We start from the raw sequence: 15,307 nt of genomic DNA on the forward strand, positions 1-15,307 counted from the left end.
ACCATGTACACATGCCTGTGGACGTCTACCTCGTGATATTCGGACGCGGATCTTGCAGAGGTGGATGCAATACGGCTCTGTGCGGGCGTCATTGCTTGAGGGCACCGTCACTGAGGCCCAGGCACCCCGAGCCCTTTGCACCCATCCGCGAACGTCGTTTATGCGGACTCGGCTTGAGCCATCAGTCGTGCTCGCCACCCATTACAGACTTCCTCGAAACCACCTACGACGTCTCTGCAGACTCCCGCACACTCTCGCTTCTCCAATCGGTCACTCCAATTTCCCCGGGTGAGCCACCTCTCACCTTCTTCTCTGAGCTCTTCTTCGCGCTTCATCTCGGCCACCAGCTCTTTCGCGGTGCGAAGTCGCCGCGTTGCAGTCGTCGTGGTTTGCCTCGACATGTGCAGTGTGTCCGACAGGTAGTTCAGAGTTTGGACTAAATCAGCGGTGACCGTGTGTAGCGCTGCCAAATTGCTCAGTGCTGCCGTTGCAGGGCGTGGCATGTCATCGGCAACGGATGCGAGAAGTGGAAGGAGCTCGTCGATTGTCTCCGGGTCTGGCGGTGCGACCAGTGGCGACAGGAGCGGGAATGTCAAGTTGTGAATTTGCCGCGTTTGGTGTGTCAAGTGTGTTGATAATGCCGAGTGAGCAGTAATCAGCCTGGTTCGTTGTGTCAGCGTTTGGATTCAGTCCCGCAGTATTGCCTGTGACACGCCCTTACCTCGTGGTGTTTCCCTCCACACTGGACTGCGATCCGAGGTCCCTGAGGCCGTCTGTGACTCTCTTAAATACTGGGTCGGCTGTATTGCCAAGGCTGTCGGTTCCGCGCCTTGCCAAAGTCTCTACCGCATCGATCTTGGCGACCAAGCTCGGTGGCATGCCTGCCATGTCCAAGTCTGTTTCTGAGCCGTACTCGCTTCCATCATAGGCGCTGGCCTCGCGCCGATGTGCCCGGACATTTTGCTGCTCTGGTGCGTTCAACGTTACCGTTCTTGTTCTTGCTGGCAGTGCTGGCTCATCTGTGGGTGTGGGAACGGTGTTGGACATTTCGGACTCTTCGCCTTCGCCGTCATCCTCCTCCTCATCGTACTCCTCTTCCGAGTCTGAAAAGGCATCGGCGAGCTCATCAGCAAGGTTGCCGAGCCCGTTGCCCTGGTCGAGACCTCCGTTGCCAAGCATCGAAAGCTCTGTCTCATTCATGCTGTTGCGTAGTGGCGTCAGAGGGTCCTGGAATGAAGACTTTGACAGGCGCCTAGCATCAGGTGATGCATTTGGGCTCGGGGTCTGGAAGCGGGTGTCGATAGCGGAGGACTGGCGGGAGTGTCGCGGAGTTTGCGGTGACCTCGACATCATGCAGGCGGTTCTGTCGGTTGGTTTGGGTGGTTGTTTTCGTGTTGGCTTCAGCAGCGGTGTGGTGACGGCGTCGAGTTGTAGCACACACCCAGCCCACCGCTAGCCCTCGGGACGGCGTGTGGCTTGTGTTTGGGAGAGAGTCGTCGAGCGGTGATGCTGCAAGTGGTTGCCGGGACCACTGGCTGCCAAAGTCGCTGAATGAGGGGCTCTTCAGGGTCTGACGAATCTCGGGGCTGCAGTCGAGCAGGCCAGGGAGGTCGAGCACTGGTTTTCGGCGGCTTCGCTGCACTTTTTGAGGAGGAAGAGATGCTGGGCCAGACTGACAGAGAAACTGCCAGGCGTGAAAGTTGATCAGCAGTTGGGAGACGGTGCTCGTGAGGTTGTCGTCGCTGTTTATCCTTATTTCCCAAAACTCCTGGCAGGTGCTCCGCTGGTTGGATGCCCCGGCAGGCTGCAGGGACCGCTGATTGGGCTTGTCGAGCTTTGACCCTAGCTCAAAGAGGTTCGTCTCCCAGCACAGGCACGCTCGCCTGGGTTTTTGGCATAAACAAATGCCATCCCAGGCACGGTAAGGGGCCGGTCGTACCGCAGAAATACACGTGCGTAGCACAGAGCTGTTGCGATGGAGCAACAATAACTCTCCACGAGGTCGCGTACGTGCTGGCACTGTCCAGATCCCAGTGCACTATCCCGGTCTCAAGCCATCCTCCAGTAAGTACCTTGATACGTACAGTACCAAGTCGAGCGTGGTCGTGAGACGAACATCGTCCGGAAAACGTCACTGTTCCACACAAGGCATGCAGAGGGCTGGTCTGCTACCATGCGGGCGAAATACAGACATAAATTAGGGCTGCAGCCTTGTTCGACAGCATGGCTTGTCGTCAGATGTGGTTACCTTCTGCAGCCTTTCTTGAACGCCCTCGTGAGTGTTTCTGCCCGCCCTGTCAGGGTGACTAGGAGTGACGGGCGCCACGCCCCTCCTTCACTGGAACACATGTCGAGCCTGGTGGGGCTCAACTTTTTTGAGCACTGCCATTGTCCTCTGACGCCGCCAGTGCTACCCATTGACTGGCTGATTCACAGTAATTACTGCACACCTGCGTTTCTGGGGAGGCGGCTTCTGCTCCTCTCTCTTCATCGAAAACATGACAACTTTCAGGCCCTTTAGGCCGGACGACCTAAACAGGGTATCCAAGTGCAATCTCGACCCGCTGACCGAGACTTACGACTTGAGCTTCTATGTGCAATACTACACGAAATGGCCATCGCTATTCCAAGTCGCGGAGGACACCAATGGGAACATTGTAGGATACAGTATGTCAGCTTGCTCGCATCCGCAGCCTTGTGCCCTGTGCTGACAATTGTGACTGTTGACGTGTCTAGTCATGGGCAAGGTTGAGAGCTCCCCGGACTACTTCAAGTTCTCCGAGCATTACCTGCCATGGCATGCGCACATCACTGCGCTTACGGTAGCGCCAGAGGCTCGCCGCTCAGGGGTTGGCAGCATCCTCACAGAGTTTCTAGAGAAGGCGGCAGATGCCCATGAAGCCCTGTTTGTGGATCTCTTCGTTCGGAAAAGCAACACTCGAGCGATCAACTTCTACGAGAAGCTGGGATACAGCGTATTCCGCGTCGTCAAGGACTACTACGGGGACAACGTCAACGACCCAACCGCCAACGGCGAAGACGCCTATGACATGCGCAAATCTATGAAGCGGGATGCCAAGGGCGAGCACGTGCGAGCCGATGGCCGCGATCACGCTGTCAATCCCGAGGATGTCTTCTAGCGACCTCGACCGCCAACTCTCCTCTCACGTCATTGCTCCATCAACCGAGTACACGCTGCCACTGACGTATCGACTTTCTGGGCTCAAAAGAAACACAATCACGTGGGCGACTTCCTCCGCAGTCCCGTGTCGCCCGAAGGCTGCGGTATCATCAAACGGCTCATCCGGCGAACGTCCGTGGAAGGCGAAGCTCTTGTCCATCAGCGGCGTATGGATCGATCCTGGTGCCACAGCATTGACTCGAACCTCGCGAGATCCATTCTCTTTCGCTGCTGCCCGCGTGAGCCCAAGAACACCGTGCTTGCTCGCGTCATAAGCTCCGTGCATGGCGAAACCTGTTGCTAGATATCAGCCTCCCAACCCGCCTCTCAGGTGAAGCACGGAGACAGACCTTGAAGACCATGGATGGAGCTCAAATTGACAATTGACCCGCCATCAACGATGGCGCGAAGTTCTGCCCTCATGCAGTACATGGTGCCAGTTAGATTGACGGCGATGATCTTGTGCCATTCGTCGTCCTCCAAGTCAGCCACGGCGCGAAGGCCGTGGTGTCTGCCAATTATGCCCGCGTTGTTGACCGCGCCATCGAGCCGGCCATACTTTTCTATTATCCCGCTGATCCATGTTTCAACTTGCTCCCTGGCCGAGACATCTACCGTGGTCATGCTGAATTGGGCCTGGAGCTGGCTGAAATGAGCATCAGCCTTCTTCATTGCCTCTTGGTCGACATCGCAGAGGCACACGATGGCGCCCTTTTTGGACAGGATTTGAGCGGTTGCGAGCCCAATACCGCTCGCCGCGCCTGTTATGGCGATGACTTTGCCCTCGAAAGACATTTTGCCAAGTGCTGTGCGATGTTGTACTTGCTGAGAGAGGGACAAGGCGATGCCAACTGCGGGGTAACTTTTTCTGGTATTCCCCTGGCACGAAATGCTGGTAGAGGCATTGCTCTCCTGCACCGTACATCGAGATCATAAGAGAACATGCTTGAATCCATACAGTCCACTACCAACATGAGTTTGCGTCGAAAGCAAGATGACATGGAACTGTTGTGACTACGCTACGCAAGCGAGTGCAGGGCATTGTTAGTGCGGTAAGAGTGCCCAGACCCTCTGCCTGGGGTAGACGGTATGACAACTATCAGGGCGAGATGATCATGTAGATCATGTATCTCACAGTACGAACATAATCAGGAAGAGAATCAGAAAAGGGCGGCTAAGCCCGACTACAGCTCAACCCATGGCATGGAGAGGGCGGTTTGGCGTTCAACGCGCCGAGCCGAGGAGTTTTTCCATGGGTGCCCTCATGCGAATTCTATGGAGCACGCTCGGTGCATTCACATGCATGCACCACCGCCCTGGAACGCTAGTTGCAGGACTCAAGGTTGCAACCAAGATGCGGCTAGTGGAATCGAATGTTCCACAGAGATCATGACAGCCCGCTGGGATTTTCAGGTCAGCAGACTACGCCTCTCCCAGGAAGCTAAACACTTGGACTGATCGAGTGGGTGGTTAGCCAAGTCTGGCCATAAGCTTTTTGTGAAGACAAGCAAAGATTCTGGAATCGGCCTGCAGCAGCGAGACTCCGGAGCAGCATTCCAGGCTAACGCCTTAAGGGTCCTCTATTTAGCTGGACGGTCGCCGCGTCTAGCGTCTCGCCGACTGACTCTTGTGCTCAAGGAATCTGAATCATGACGGAGGAACCAGAGGCGTGAGATGGAGGGGCCGAGGCGCGGCCTGCTGACCATCATCACTAAGCGGCCCCCTCGCCGTCGAGCACCGCCTGCCCCTCGTTTCGCGTTGGCCACGTCGTGGACGGCCGGTCAGCGCTGGGTTGCGAGGTGGATCAGGCGGGCACGTCGGAAGCGCAGCTGCGACATCCGGGTTGGCTGTAGCGTCCAGGCACAGGGGCTTGGCGCAACCGGCCCATGTTCATCTGACCTGCTCCCAACGAATCGCGGCGCGCAGCCACTGTGGGGGATCGTGGGCGTGTTGCGTGGATGACGTTCCGCTCTCCTGCTTTCCAGCTTCCCCGGCTGGGGTCGGCCCACGGCCATGGCGGAGGACGAGCAGGGCCTTTTCCCCAGGCACGCACCTGTTTTTCCAAGAAGCTCTCCTCTAGTCACGAGCGCGCAAGACCGCAAGCCCTTTCTCTCAGCCTTTCAATTACTTCTTCCATTTTTAAACGGATCTGCTGGTCTGTTTTGCTTCGACCTCGCTGCAATCTCGCCCCGTTGGACGACTTCGCCCAGGACTGCTGGACAGCCGACGTGAACCGGGCAGCAGCCTCCTCTGCAGCCCGCCGCCATTCTACCTAGACAGCGTCTTTAGCAATTCCACGACGACCTCCCAATTGGGCTCGTGAGGCGCTCTCGCTTTCGTCGAGATCGCCAAAATGAAGCTCAGCCTCTATGCTGCGCTCACTGCGCTGGCGAGCACGGTCGTGGACGCCTCAACCCTGACACCATCAGTGCTGCCGCTGCTTGTGCGTAGTCCCTATCTGAGCTTCTGGCTGCCTCGTGCTAGGCATGAGCCATGGCATCAATGGCCACAGTTCTGGACGGGGAGTACTGTTGGCTTCGCCGTCATGGCCCGCGTTCCTGAGACTGGCACCGTCTACCCTTTGTTGGGTCGTCCGCACGATTTCCTCACCCATTCTAGTAAATATGGCGTCGATTATGCGCATTACCACGGAGCTACTTACGATGCCTCGACGACCAACCTGACTTACACCCTTGGCGGCTCCGACGTCAAAGTCACGCTTTCTTTCCTCTCCCCAATCACTCCGACGTCGACCTTCCGCCAGTCTCTACCTGCCAGCTACCTAAACGTTGTCGTAGAGGGCTCTCTCGATGTGTCCATTTTCATCGACATTAACGGTGAATTTGTCAGTGGTCATCGGGATAGCCAGATCACCTGGGACTTTAGACAATCCAACAGCACCAAGCATGCAGAGGCTATCAAGACCTGGAGCTTCAAGCGCACCCAGGAGCAGATCCTCACCGAAGCATGGGATAAGGCCGAATGGGGCACTCTTCACTTCAGCGGACCTGCTGACACCGATCACCAGTCTGGCGAGATCCACACAATCTGCCGCGAGTTTGCAGAGACTAGTGCTCTCAAGAACTACAACGATGATTATCATCGTGGTATTTTTGAGAAAGAGCCGGTTTTTGCTTTTGCCAAGACGTTCAAGCTCAGCAAGAAGGCTCGCAATGGCACTGCCTCTGACAATGCCCTTTTCACCTTTGCACTTGTCCAGGATCCGGTTATTCAGTTCGCCTCCGCCAGAGGTCTGACCCTGATGCGCCCTCTCTGGGCATCTTACTTCTCGTCTGTGGAACAAATGCTCCAGTACCACTACAACGACTATGACACGGCAGTCTACCTGGCAGACAACTACTCGACTCAGCTTGCCAAGGACGCATATGCGTCTGGCTCGCAGGATTACCAGGATATCGTGGCTGTGTCGGCGCGGCAGGTTCTGGGCGGAACCCAGTTTTCTGGAACCCCAGATGATCCCATCATCTTCTTGAAGGAGATCTCTTCCGACGGCAACCTTCAGACGGTTGATGTGATTTACCCTGCATTTCCATTCTTTCTCTACACGAACCCACAGTGGCTCGCCTACCTTCTGGAGCCTCTCATCGAGCACCAGTTGAGTGGGCAGTATCCCAACGACTACAGCATGCATGATCTCGGGGCGCACTTCCCCAACGCCACTGGCCACAACGATGGTAATGACGAGTACATGCCCGTGGAGGAGTGCGGCAACATGCTTATCATGGGTCTTGCTCTGGTCAACGGACTGAAAGATGGCTCGGCAGCTACCTTTTCCCGTGAGGCTCTCCCACAAACCCAAGCCCTGGACATTGAGCCTGCAATCAGGGCCCAAGCTCTGGACGAGTACGGTATGGATTTGACATTCCACGAAAGTGGCACAAGTGGCAGATCCGCCGCCCAGAAGTGGGTGAATCGGTCATACAAGCTGTGGAAGCAGTGGACAGGCTATCTTGTCAGAGAGTCGCTCATCCCATCCAACCAGTTGTGCACCGATGACTTTGCCGGCTGGCTCGCAAACAACACCAATTTGGCGCTTAAGGGAATCGTTGGGATCAAGGCGATGGCAGGACTGGCTGAGCTCATCGGTGAAGACAAGGACGCCAAATACTACAACGACGTGGCCGCCGACTATATCGAGAAGTGGCAGGACTATGGCCTGTCCCGAGATGGCACCCACGCGAAGCTGGCTTACACCTGGTATGGCTCATGGACAACACTGTACAACATCTTTGCCGATGCCTTGCTATGTTTCCACCTGCCCGAGGAGCAGTCCTCGCTGGGACCTAGCCGCTTCTGGACCGAGGACGAGATCTTGCTGGGGGCAGACAAGAAGTCTTCCAAGACGTTCATCCCCGACTCGATCTACAGGATGCAAAGCAACTGGTACCAGGCCGTCCTGCAGCGCTACGGGCTGCCCCTGGACAGCCGCCATCTATACACCAAGAGCGACTGGGAGTTTTTTGCAGCCGCTGTTGCAAGCAAGAGTGTGCGCTCTGAAATCCTGACACATGTGGCTGCATGGGTCAACGAAACGACTACAGGTAAGTCAACCATCACAGCAAGGTGTCTTGATACCTCCTGGGGCTGTGGAAGCAACGCCTGCTAACGAACATGCCGCGATCGAAAGACCACCCGCTGACGGACCTCTATGACACGGAGGGAGACGGCGGCTACCCTGGCATTGCCTTTATGGCGCGACCGGTGGTGGGCGGCCACTTTGCCTTCCTCGCCCTGGAGCGGGCTTGCGGAGGCAAGGCGGTGGAGGGACTCAAGTTCCTGGACGATGCAGAGTCATTCACTGCGGTGGACGTCGAGGCTGCTCTGAGGGCTGATATGCTAGAGAACCAGAGCCAGGACGAGATCGGGGAGCTCTGAGTGTGGGAAAGACAAGATTCCCGATGACAAGGGTCTGTGACGCCACCGCCAGCCTTGCCATCGCACAGGAGTTATTATGACCCTGGCTGGCTGACATGAACTGGGAGCCATTCACATGGCCGAGACGGAAAATAAATGCATGGGACGTAGCACTCATCAGTCAGTGAATGAAGCTTTACAATACCATGATGTTCCGCACAAAATATCCCGATAATCGTGTCCGATGCTGTGCTGACAACGCTGGCCCGTATGAAGGAAGTTCTGCATCAGATTCGTGTCAGCATGTCTTGGTGTTATGCTTGTCAATAGCAGCCGGGCTTTTGGAACTTTGCTGTGGCTATTCGCACTGCTTGGAGCCTTGCTCTCCCGGGGAGGCATGCATGGCCAGAGCACCCACAGCCGGGCGCAGCTGGCCAATGGCTGAACCAGTGCAGCCCGTGCCATAGGGTACCTGGGTACGACCCGACGCCTGGCCGATGCACGTTGCCACATCAGGCACCCGGGCCAGTCTACCCTGATTGACTCGCTGCCAGCTGCGCGCACCTTCCCGTCTCCACCAACTTTTCCCCCGTCCATCCTCTCCACACGCGCGCGCGCATCGCTGCCATCTACTTCTTTTCTTCTGACCTCTTACTGCTTCCATCTCAACCGCACGACACCTTCCCTTCCGGCCATCTGTACCAACACTCGCAAAAGGTAACCAATCGCCTTGTCTGTCTCTCGTTTTCCCGGCCGGCCTCGTTTCGCACACTTTCGCATCGTTGTCACTGCCAGCGCAACGCACCATTGCCTGGAAAAAGCAATCACCTACCGGTTGCCTGCTTGTCTGCCTGCCTGCCTGTCGCATTTTTTCCGTCCTGCACCTTTTCAAATTCACAGCCATCCGCCTCTGCATCTTCCAAGTCGCCCCGGCCAGCCTGTCACTCAATTCAGCACATCTCTTCCTGAAACACCCGTCGACCCGTCACCATCACTCACCAGTGTTCCCGACGCGGCCTCATTCACTTCCGCATCATCAGCACCTGCAACGCCAGCAGTCAAGCACTTCAAACCTCGCGCTGACACCACGCCTTCCGTTCAATTAGCAACAACCATGGCCACTACTGCTATGGACTACGAGTCCGCCAACGGCGACCGTTACGATGGTACGTTCTCGTAATCTTGCGCTGCTCAGCTCGAAGGCACTGCCGGACAGCCCTCCAAGTGAGCTCAGTCACTAATGTGTCGATTCAGACGATGGTGCTCGCTATGACCGTCGCAGCGCCTCGCCCCGTGCGTCCCGTGAGGACGACCCCGTTGAGAGCTCGCGTCGCAGATCTGCCTCGCCCGGTGCCAACGCCGACCGGTAAGCAACCCGCTTTGTCAGCATCTTTCCCATACTCGAGTCTCAAGGACGACCCTGCTTGGCTCTGGCCAAGATGCAGTCTCTTTGACGCTGAGATTATTCTGCAACTCATCCAAATCACGGCGTGGCGCGGTACGAAATATCTCTGACACAAGCTTTTCTCGACAGTGCCCCTAAGCATGACAACGGCAGCCGTGGTGGCGATGACGATGATGGAGCTATCAACCCTGGCTCCAACCTTTTTGTTACCGGCATCCACCCCAGACTCTCCGAAGCTGAGGTTACGCGCCTCTTCGAGAAGTACGGCGAGGTCGAGAAGTGCCAGATCATGAAGGACCCCCACACCAAGGAGTCGCGTGGCTTCGGCTTCGTCAAGATGGTCACCTCCGACCAGGCCGACGCTGCCAAGGATGGCCTCCAGGGTGAGGTCATCGAGGGTCGCACCTTGAGCATTGAGAAGGCCCGTCGTGCTCGCCCTCGCACTCCTACTCCCGGCAAATACTTTGGCCCTCCCAAGCGTGGTATGTGACACCCCGTTTCTCTGCTCGTGCTGTAGTCAATCGCTAACCTGAGATGCAGAGGGTGGTGGCGGTGGCCGTCCTCGCTTCGACGATCGTCGTCGTGGTGGTGGCTATGGTGGCCGTGACGACTCTTACCGAGGATACCGTGGCGACCGTGGCTATGGCGGCCGTGAGGACCGTGGCTATGGTGGCCGCGAGGAGCGTGGTTACCGTGATGACCGTGGCTACAGCGGTGGTCGTGACGATCGCAGCTATGCCCGCCGCGATGACCGTGGTTATGACCGCGGCTACAGTGGTGGCCGTGAGGACCGTGGCTACGGCGGTGGCCGTGGAGGCGAGGATCGTGGTTACAGCGGCGGTCGTGAGGAGCGTAGCTACGGCGGCGGCCGTGGAGGCGAGGACCGTGGTTATAATGGCCGTGATGACCGCAGCTATGGCAGCGGTCGTCGTGACCGCGACGATGGTGGCTACGCCGATGCTGGCGCTCGGGCTGAACCCCGCGACACTTACAGTGGTGCCCAGTAAAGCAGCACGTATGCTTTGTCGTCTTTTCAGGTCAACAGTTTCAGACATCCGATCGCCCAACTTCAAGTTTGACGACTATTTGCAACACCACACTTACGCTCTATGTAATCGCCCATTCCATCTTTGGCAGTCCGCCAAATGCCTTTTTCCTCAATCTGTCAGCTGTGTCGATCAAAACTACTGGGCAAAACAAAATTTCGGCGAAAGAACAGAAAGTTCCTATCATCTCTCGGCCTTTGGAGTTCTTGAACGGCAGGCACACACGGGTTCTTACAAAACAACACTTTCCTATCACCCTATGCACTTAATTCCGTACCAGCAATTGCAATCCGGGCGCGCCCAGTAGTCCGGAGCTTGCCTCCTTCGACTCACGGTACCAACTTGGCGACTTCGGGGTGTGATGCCCTGCGATATGACAATGACACCGGCAAAGTGGGCAGACGGTGCAACTTTCCCGGCGCATTTCACATTTCGCCATTGTTCAGCTTTATTTTGCGTCGATTAGAGAGACACATTCGCATGTTCCACTATGATATCCCGGTCTTGTATCAGTATTTCCGTTTCGGGGTATCTTCAGCTCGACGAGTATAAAAGACGGCGGAGCAGCAAAAAAGCACGCGGCAGACATGGTCACCAGCGTGCTCAAGGACAACCAGTTTTGCAACAGATAATTGATCGCAAATCCCAAGGTGCAACTCGGCTCGGCTTATTGATTCGTAAAATACCATCTCGCTTGACTTCGCCATCGACGCACCTCGCTCCAGTCGGAATGCCGCATCCATGAAACCCGACCATACAGGACCCATAGCATACATCCCTGCTCGATCAAGCGAGTGTTGCGGTTGTCAGCGCTGGCTCGACACGGCTGTGTTTGAGACTTGGATGCGTGCGAGAAGGGTCTTGTTGGCATTGTCACAATCTCACAAGCTTACCAATACTGCTCCCAGGTAAAGAAATATCTGTCTCCCCTTTATTGACACAGAGCGTTTGCTGCAGGTCATCTGTTTGTTCGCTGGTACTTCCCAATGACGCCTCGCATCGCAACTCACGGCACGCTCCTTCCGGACATGCATTCAGCAAACATCATTGTTGCATCCTTGCCTCGTGGCTGATGTTGTCCGCCACCTTCTTCTGTACGCCACACCCAACGTCAATGTCGCAGCATCATCCCGCGCAAATCTCCTAACTCCCGTATTTCACCGTTGCCTCAGACTTGGGAGCCCCTTCCATCCATAAGATGTAGGTCTTCAGCTAGCATGAGATATATATATACATATATCATCTTCACATAATGTAGACCGAGATAGTCGAAAGTGAAGGCAATCAAAGAAACCTTATCATACCGCCATTCTTTTGTGAACGCAGTCATTGATTGAGCGCTTGTATGCCTTTATACTTCACAAGAGGAGAACCCTTGAATCGCGTAACGCTGCAGCTAGATCTCGGCTAAATGTCCCTTCCTCCCACGGGATCTATCATCTCAGTCGTGATCGTCATCACGCTCGTCCTCACCATACTGTCTTCGATCAGCACCAGCCGCGGGCTGCGCACCAATCAGCCATCCGACGCCGGAGGCCAGCGTGCCAACTGCAGCCTCGCGGAGCTGGTCGCGCTTGCGCGGGCCTGCCCTGCCGTGCCCACTGCTGCCATCATCAAGAGTGCCGGTACTGCTGCTCATCCCGTTGTCGCTCCCCGCAGCACCGCCTCCGCCGCCGCCAATGCCACCAGCAAGGCTCCCGAGGCCGCCGATACTGAAGCGGCTCGTGCTGGCGTTGCTCTTGTTGCTCTTGTTGCTCGCCGTGCTCCCGCCGCGCTGCAGGCTCGCGAGCGCAGGCAGCGTTCGCTGGGCGCGGGCGATGCTCGCGCGGGACAAGTCGAACAGGGACATTGGGGCCTCTTCTGCGGCAGAGCTGGCTGTTGCCGCGAGACCGGGCCTCGTGGGCCGCCCGCTGCGTCCGACGCCGGCGGGGACGGTGCTGCTGAAGCCGCCGGGCATGGCCTGGGTGCTGTTGCTGTCGTCGATCAGATGGGCGCCGGTGTCGTCCCATGCCGACTCGCTCGCCTCCTCGGCCTTGATGGCCGCGTTGAGCTCCTCCTCGCACTTGCGGAACACGTTGAGGATCTCCTGGAGCGTGGACGCGGGCGCGATGCGCAGCGCCGTGGAGAGGCACTCGATGCGCTGCTCCAGGTGGCGGATGTCGAGGTTTCCGGATGCCGTGCCGATGTGTGTCGGCCGGATGGTCTTCTCGGTCCGGCGGTAGCGGCCGGCCTGAAGCGCTGCCTTCCAGGAGTAGTCGTCCTGAGGAGTGGCGGCGACGCTTTTGGATGATGGGATGTTTGGGATTGTTTGTGGGGGAGCATAACGGCTCGTTGCGAGACGGTTCACAACGTACGAGTAGGCCGTCTCAAAGTCGTCTTCTGTCAGCGCAGCGTCAACGCACATGGCTGTGATGCGTTGTTCTACCGACAGCTGCTGCTGCTGCTCGTCGAGCTGTCCAGGACTAGGTGTCCCTCGGGTCTTTACGTGCTCAGGCTGGTCCTTCTTCGCGACCAGCCCTGCGCTAACCATGTTGCTTCCTATTTCCAGAAAGTCTTGGATCTTTGTGTAGCTCTTGGGGTTCTGCTCGAGAACCTTCTGGACTATAGATACTGGATCTGCGTGCACGCGGAGTACGACAGGTGTGAAGGGTTCCCCTTGCTTTAGCACAAGGCGATATTCTCCGAGTGCATGCGTGGCGCGGAGCAGTGACTCGATGCGACGAGCTTCTGGTGACGACTGTGGGATGGTTTCGGGAAAAGCATGTATGCTGTTATTGGGGATTAGAATAAGTGGCGCACGTAGGCAGACAGGTTGAACTTACATATCATGGCATTTCAACAATCCACCCCTTCCCCGATGTGGATTCGTAGCATTGTCGTATGCGGCCATCGCGGCGTTGACTATAGTATCTCGTAAGACGGTGGAATCCAGAATCTTGTCAGAGGGTTCCTCGTATATCGAGCGCGCAAGCGAGTAACCTGAAGCCATGTTAGCCGGGTCAAAGGATTCTTCCTGTTTCCGCAAATGCGCCTTACGTGTGTTGCTCAAGAATGCTTTGAGACACTCGACCTCGAGGAACTCTTTCTTGAGCTGTCCCAGAACACCTCGGGTTTCGCTTTGAGCAGCGCCCCAGTCCTCTTCTGCGCCCCAGTCACGCAGCCACAGAAGCTCGTCCCGAGCTCTAAGCCAATATTTGTCGTCATTCTTGGGACCAACACTGCTGAAAGAGCGGATCATCCGCATCGCTTCTGCTTTCTGTTCCCGCTCGTCTTGCAGGAATGCTAGCTCGCCAGCCCTCCTCACAGAGCATGGTGCTCCAGTCTTTGTGAGTATATAAGCACTCAGCGTTAGCGCATGCAGAAGCCTCGTCGCTTCGTCGCTGGGAGTGGTGAGAGGATTCGAGTCCTCAAGTAAATCGTTCCTCAAGAAAGTGGCATTCTTGGGGTCCAGTAGAGGGTCGTTGGTGACGTCCGTGAAGGGCGATAACAGAGACGACGCTACTTGTAACGTCGGACACGCGTCTTGGTCGAGGAGGCTCATCACCTTGCTTATGATTGTGTTGACTCCGATAAGGGCATCCACGGAGGCTTCCGGGATCAGATATGCACAAGCCAGCACGGCGCGAGCATAGCGGCCCTCCAAATAACCCTGCTCTTCGTCTTCAAACCATAGGCTACCATACTCGCCCAGATCAGCATCTGCAGGGCCATCCCACTGATCGATAGCACTGACCACCACCTTCCATGATGTACTGGCTTTCGTGGTGAACCATTCTAATACGTGTTCCCAGGCTGGACATAGTCTCTTTCCGTCCTCACTAGGGGGGTTATCGCCAGCATGCTGATTTGTCCAGTGTGTGGGATCGTAGAGCCATGGTCCCACCAGGCCCCGGAGATCTCTGCCCACCAGTGAGATGTGTTTTTCTTGTGTCCCGGTCTGGTCGAGGAGCATCTGGACAGCTATCCGGTCGTCAAGATTTTGGAATGCGGCGAGAGAAACGTCCACTGGAGCTTCGGGATAGTACAAGCAGTTCCGCCTGAGCAGTGGAAGCAAGGATGATATCAACCATGTGCGTAACGCTTGGGCATGGTCGAGGAACGGCACTACCAAGTCGGGTAGCTGCGTGAGAAGGCCAGCCTCCTCGTCGATGCGGTGTGCTCTTTGAATTAAGAAGAGGCTGAAAGAGTCGTTGAGGAGCTCGGCTGGCGCGCCGTCCCACGCCAGAGGCAGCAACTTCAGGCGCCGTACTTTCTTCGTGGCATCTTTGTCGTCTAGATCGTCGATCGAGGCCGTGTCGACCTGCGGCATTGCTTCATCGTCATATTCCCAGTCTCCAGATTCGATGCGCTCCAGAAGACCGACATAGTGATTTGGCTCGAGAGTCTCGGGAAGAACCGAGAGGAGAATGCGGAGCAGCAGCTCTTTGTGTAGCACATGCGGATGCTGTGCTGCCAAGGCAGTGAGGCTTGGGATGGCTGCCTTTGTCGCAAGGTGAACAGCCAGGAGGACCACGCGGGGCGCGGACAGAAGGGCGGACATTGTTGTCGGCTGGGCTATCGCATGGGCATTGTTGTGTGGTGGGCACCACGGGCTCTGATTATTGTACGTGTCGGAAGTGCCGAGCAATGCAGCGCCGGGGTCATGGGGCCATCGCTGGCGGGTGAGTGTCGAGCCTCGTTTCGCTGTGGGCTGAGATGGTGCAAGGTGTTCGCGATGATGGCATCCCTTCACATCCCACCCACTGAGCTCCGAGCTCCCCACTTACACCCTTCTGGGCGGCCCACTCAGCCTGCGACACG

General features: G+C 56.7%; 6 protein-coding genes across 6 annotated transcripts; 3 read left to right on the plus strand and 3 right to left on the minus strand.

Moving 5' to 3' along the window:
- Positions 1-34: 34 nt before the first annotated feature.
- B0I36DRAFT_100766 (uncharacterized protein) lies at positions 35-1,739 on the minus strand. The gene is made up of 2 exons (XM_046147710.1): positions 722-1,739; positions 35-660 (listed from the first exon to the last, which is right to left on the minus strand). The coding sequence occupies exons 1-2, from the start codon at positions 1,351-1,353 to the stop codon at positions 159-161; spliced, it is 1,134 nt and encodes a 377-aa protein (XP_046013633.1). The 5' UTR covers positions 1,354-1,739; the 3' UTR covers positions 35-158.
- Positions 1,740-2,498: 759 nt separating this feature from the next.
- B0I36DRAFT_361568 (acyl-CoA N-acyltransferase) lies at positions 2,499-3,140 on the plus strand (the record flags this gene model as incomplete). Its single annotated transcript, XM_046158498.1, has 2 exons — positions 2,499-2,667; positions 2,737-3,140. The coding sequence occupies 2 exons, from the start codon at positions 2,499-2,501 to the stop codon at positions 3,138-3,140; spliced, it is 573 nt and encodes a 190-aa protein (XP_046013634.1).
- A 24-nt stretch (positions 3,141-3,164) lies between these two features.
- Positions 3,165-3,976, minus strand: B0I36DRAFT_373407 (short-chain dehydrogenase; the record flags this gene model as incomplete). Its single annotated transcript, XM_046160196.1, has 2 exons — positions 3,165-3,475; positions 3,532-3,976. The coding sequence occupies 2 exons, from the start codon at positions 3,974-3,976 to the stop codon at positions 3,165-3,167; spliced, it is 756 nt and encodes a 251-aa protein (XP_046013635.1).
- Positions 3,977-5,242: 1,266 nt separating this feature from the next.
- Positions 5,243-8,280, plus strand: B0I36DRAFT_320069 (uncharacterized protein). Its single transcript, XM_046153504.1, has 2 exons — positions 5,243-7,743; positions 7,830-8,280. The coding sequence occupies exons 1-2, from the start codon at positions 5,535-5,537 to the stop codon at positions 8,075-8,077; spliced, it is 2,457 nt and encodes an 818-aa protein (XP_046013636.1). The 5' UTR covers positions 5,243-5,534; the 3' UTR covers positions 8,078-8,280.
- Positions 8,281-9,170: 890 nt separating this feature from the next.
- On the plus strand, positions 9,171-10,468 carry B0I36DRAFT_361571 (uncharacterized protein; the record flags this gene model as incomplete). The annotated part of the gene is made up of 4 exons (XM_046158499.1): positions 9,171-9,222; positions 9,311-9,422; positions 9,591-9,943; positions 10,002-10,468. 4 exons carry the CDS (start codon positions 9,171-9,173, stop codon positions 10,466-10,468), a joined length of 984 nt encoding a protein of 327 aa, XP_046013637.1.
- A 1,147-nt stretch (positions 10,469-11,615) lies between these two features.
- Positions 11,616-15,210, minus strand: B0I36DRAFT_100812 (Sec39 domain-containing protein). The gene is made up of 3 exons (XM_046147711.1): positions 13,544-15,210; positions 13,330-13,486; positions 11,616-13,275 (listed from the first exon to the last, which is right to left on the minus strand). Exons 1-3 carry the CDS (start codon positions 15,045-15,047, stop codon positions 11,949-11,951), a joined length of 2,988 nt encoding a protein of 995 aa, XP_046013638.1. The 5' UTR covers positions 15,048-15,210; the 3' UTR covers positions 11,616-11,948.
- Positions 15,211-15,307: the final 97 nt, after the last annotated feature.

Source organism: Microdochium trichocladiopsis (genome assembly GCF_020744255.1).
Source record: "Microdochium trichocladiopsis strain MPI-CAGE-CH-0230 chromosome Unknown B0I36scaffold_4, whole genome shotgun sequence".
In the NCBI taxonomy this organism is placed as follows: Eukaryota; Fungi; Ascomycota; class Sordariomycetes; order Xylariales; family Microdochiaceae; genus Microdochium; species Microdochium trichocladiopsis.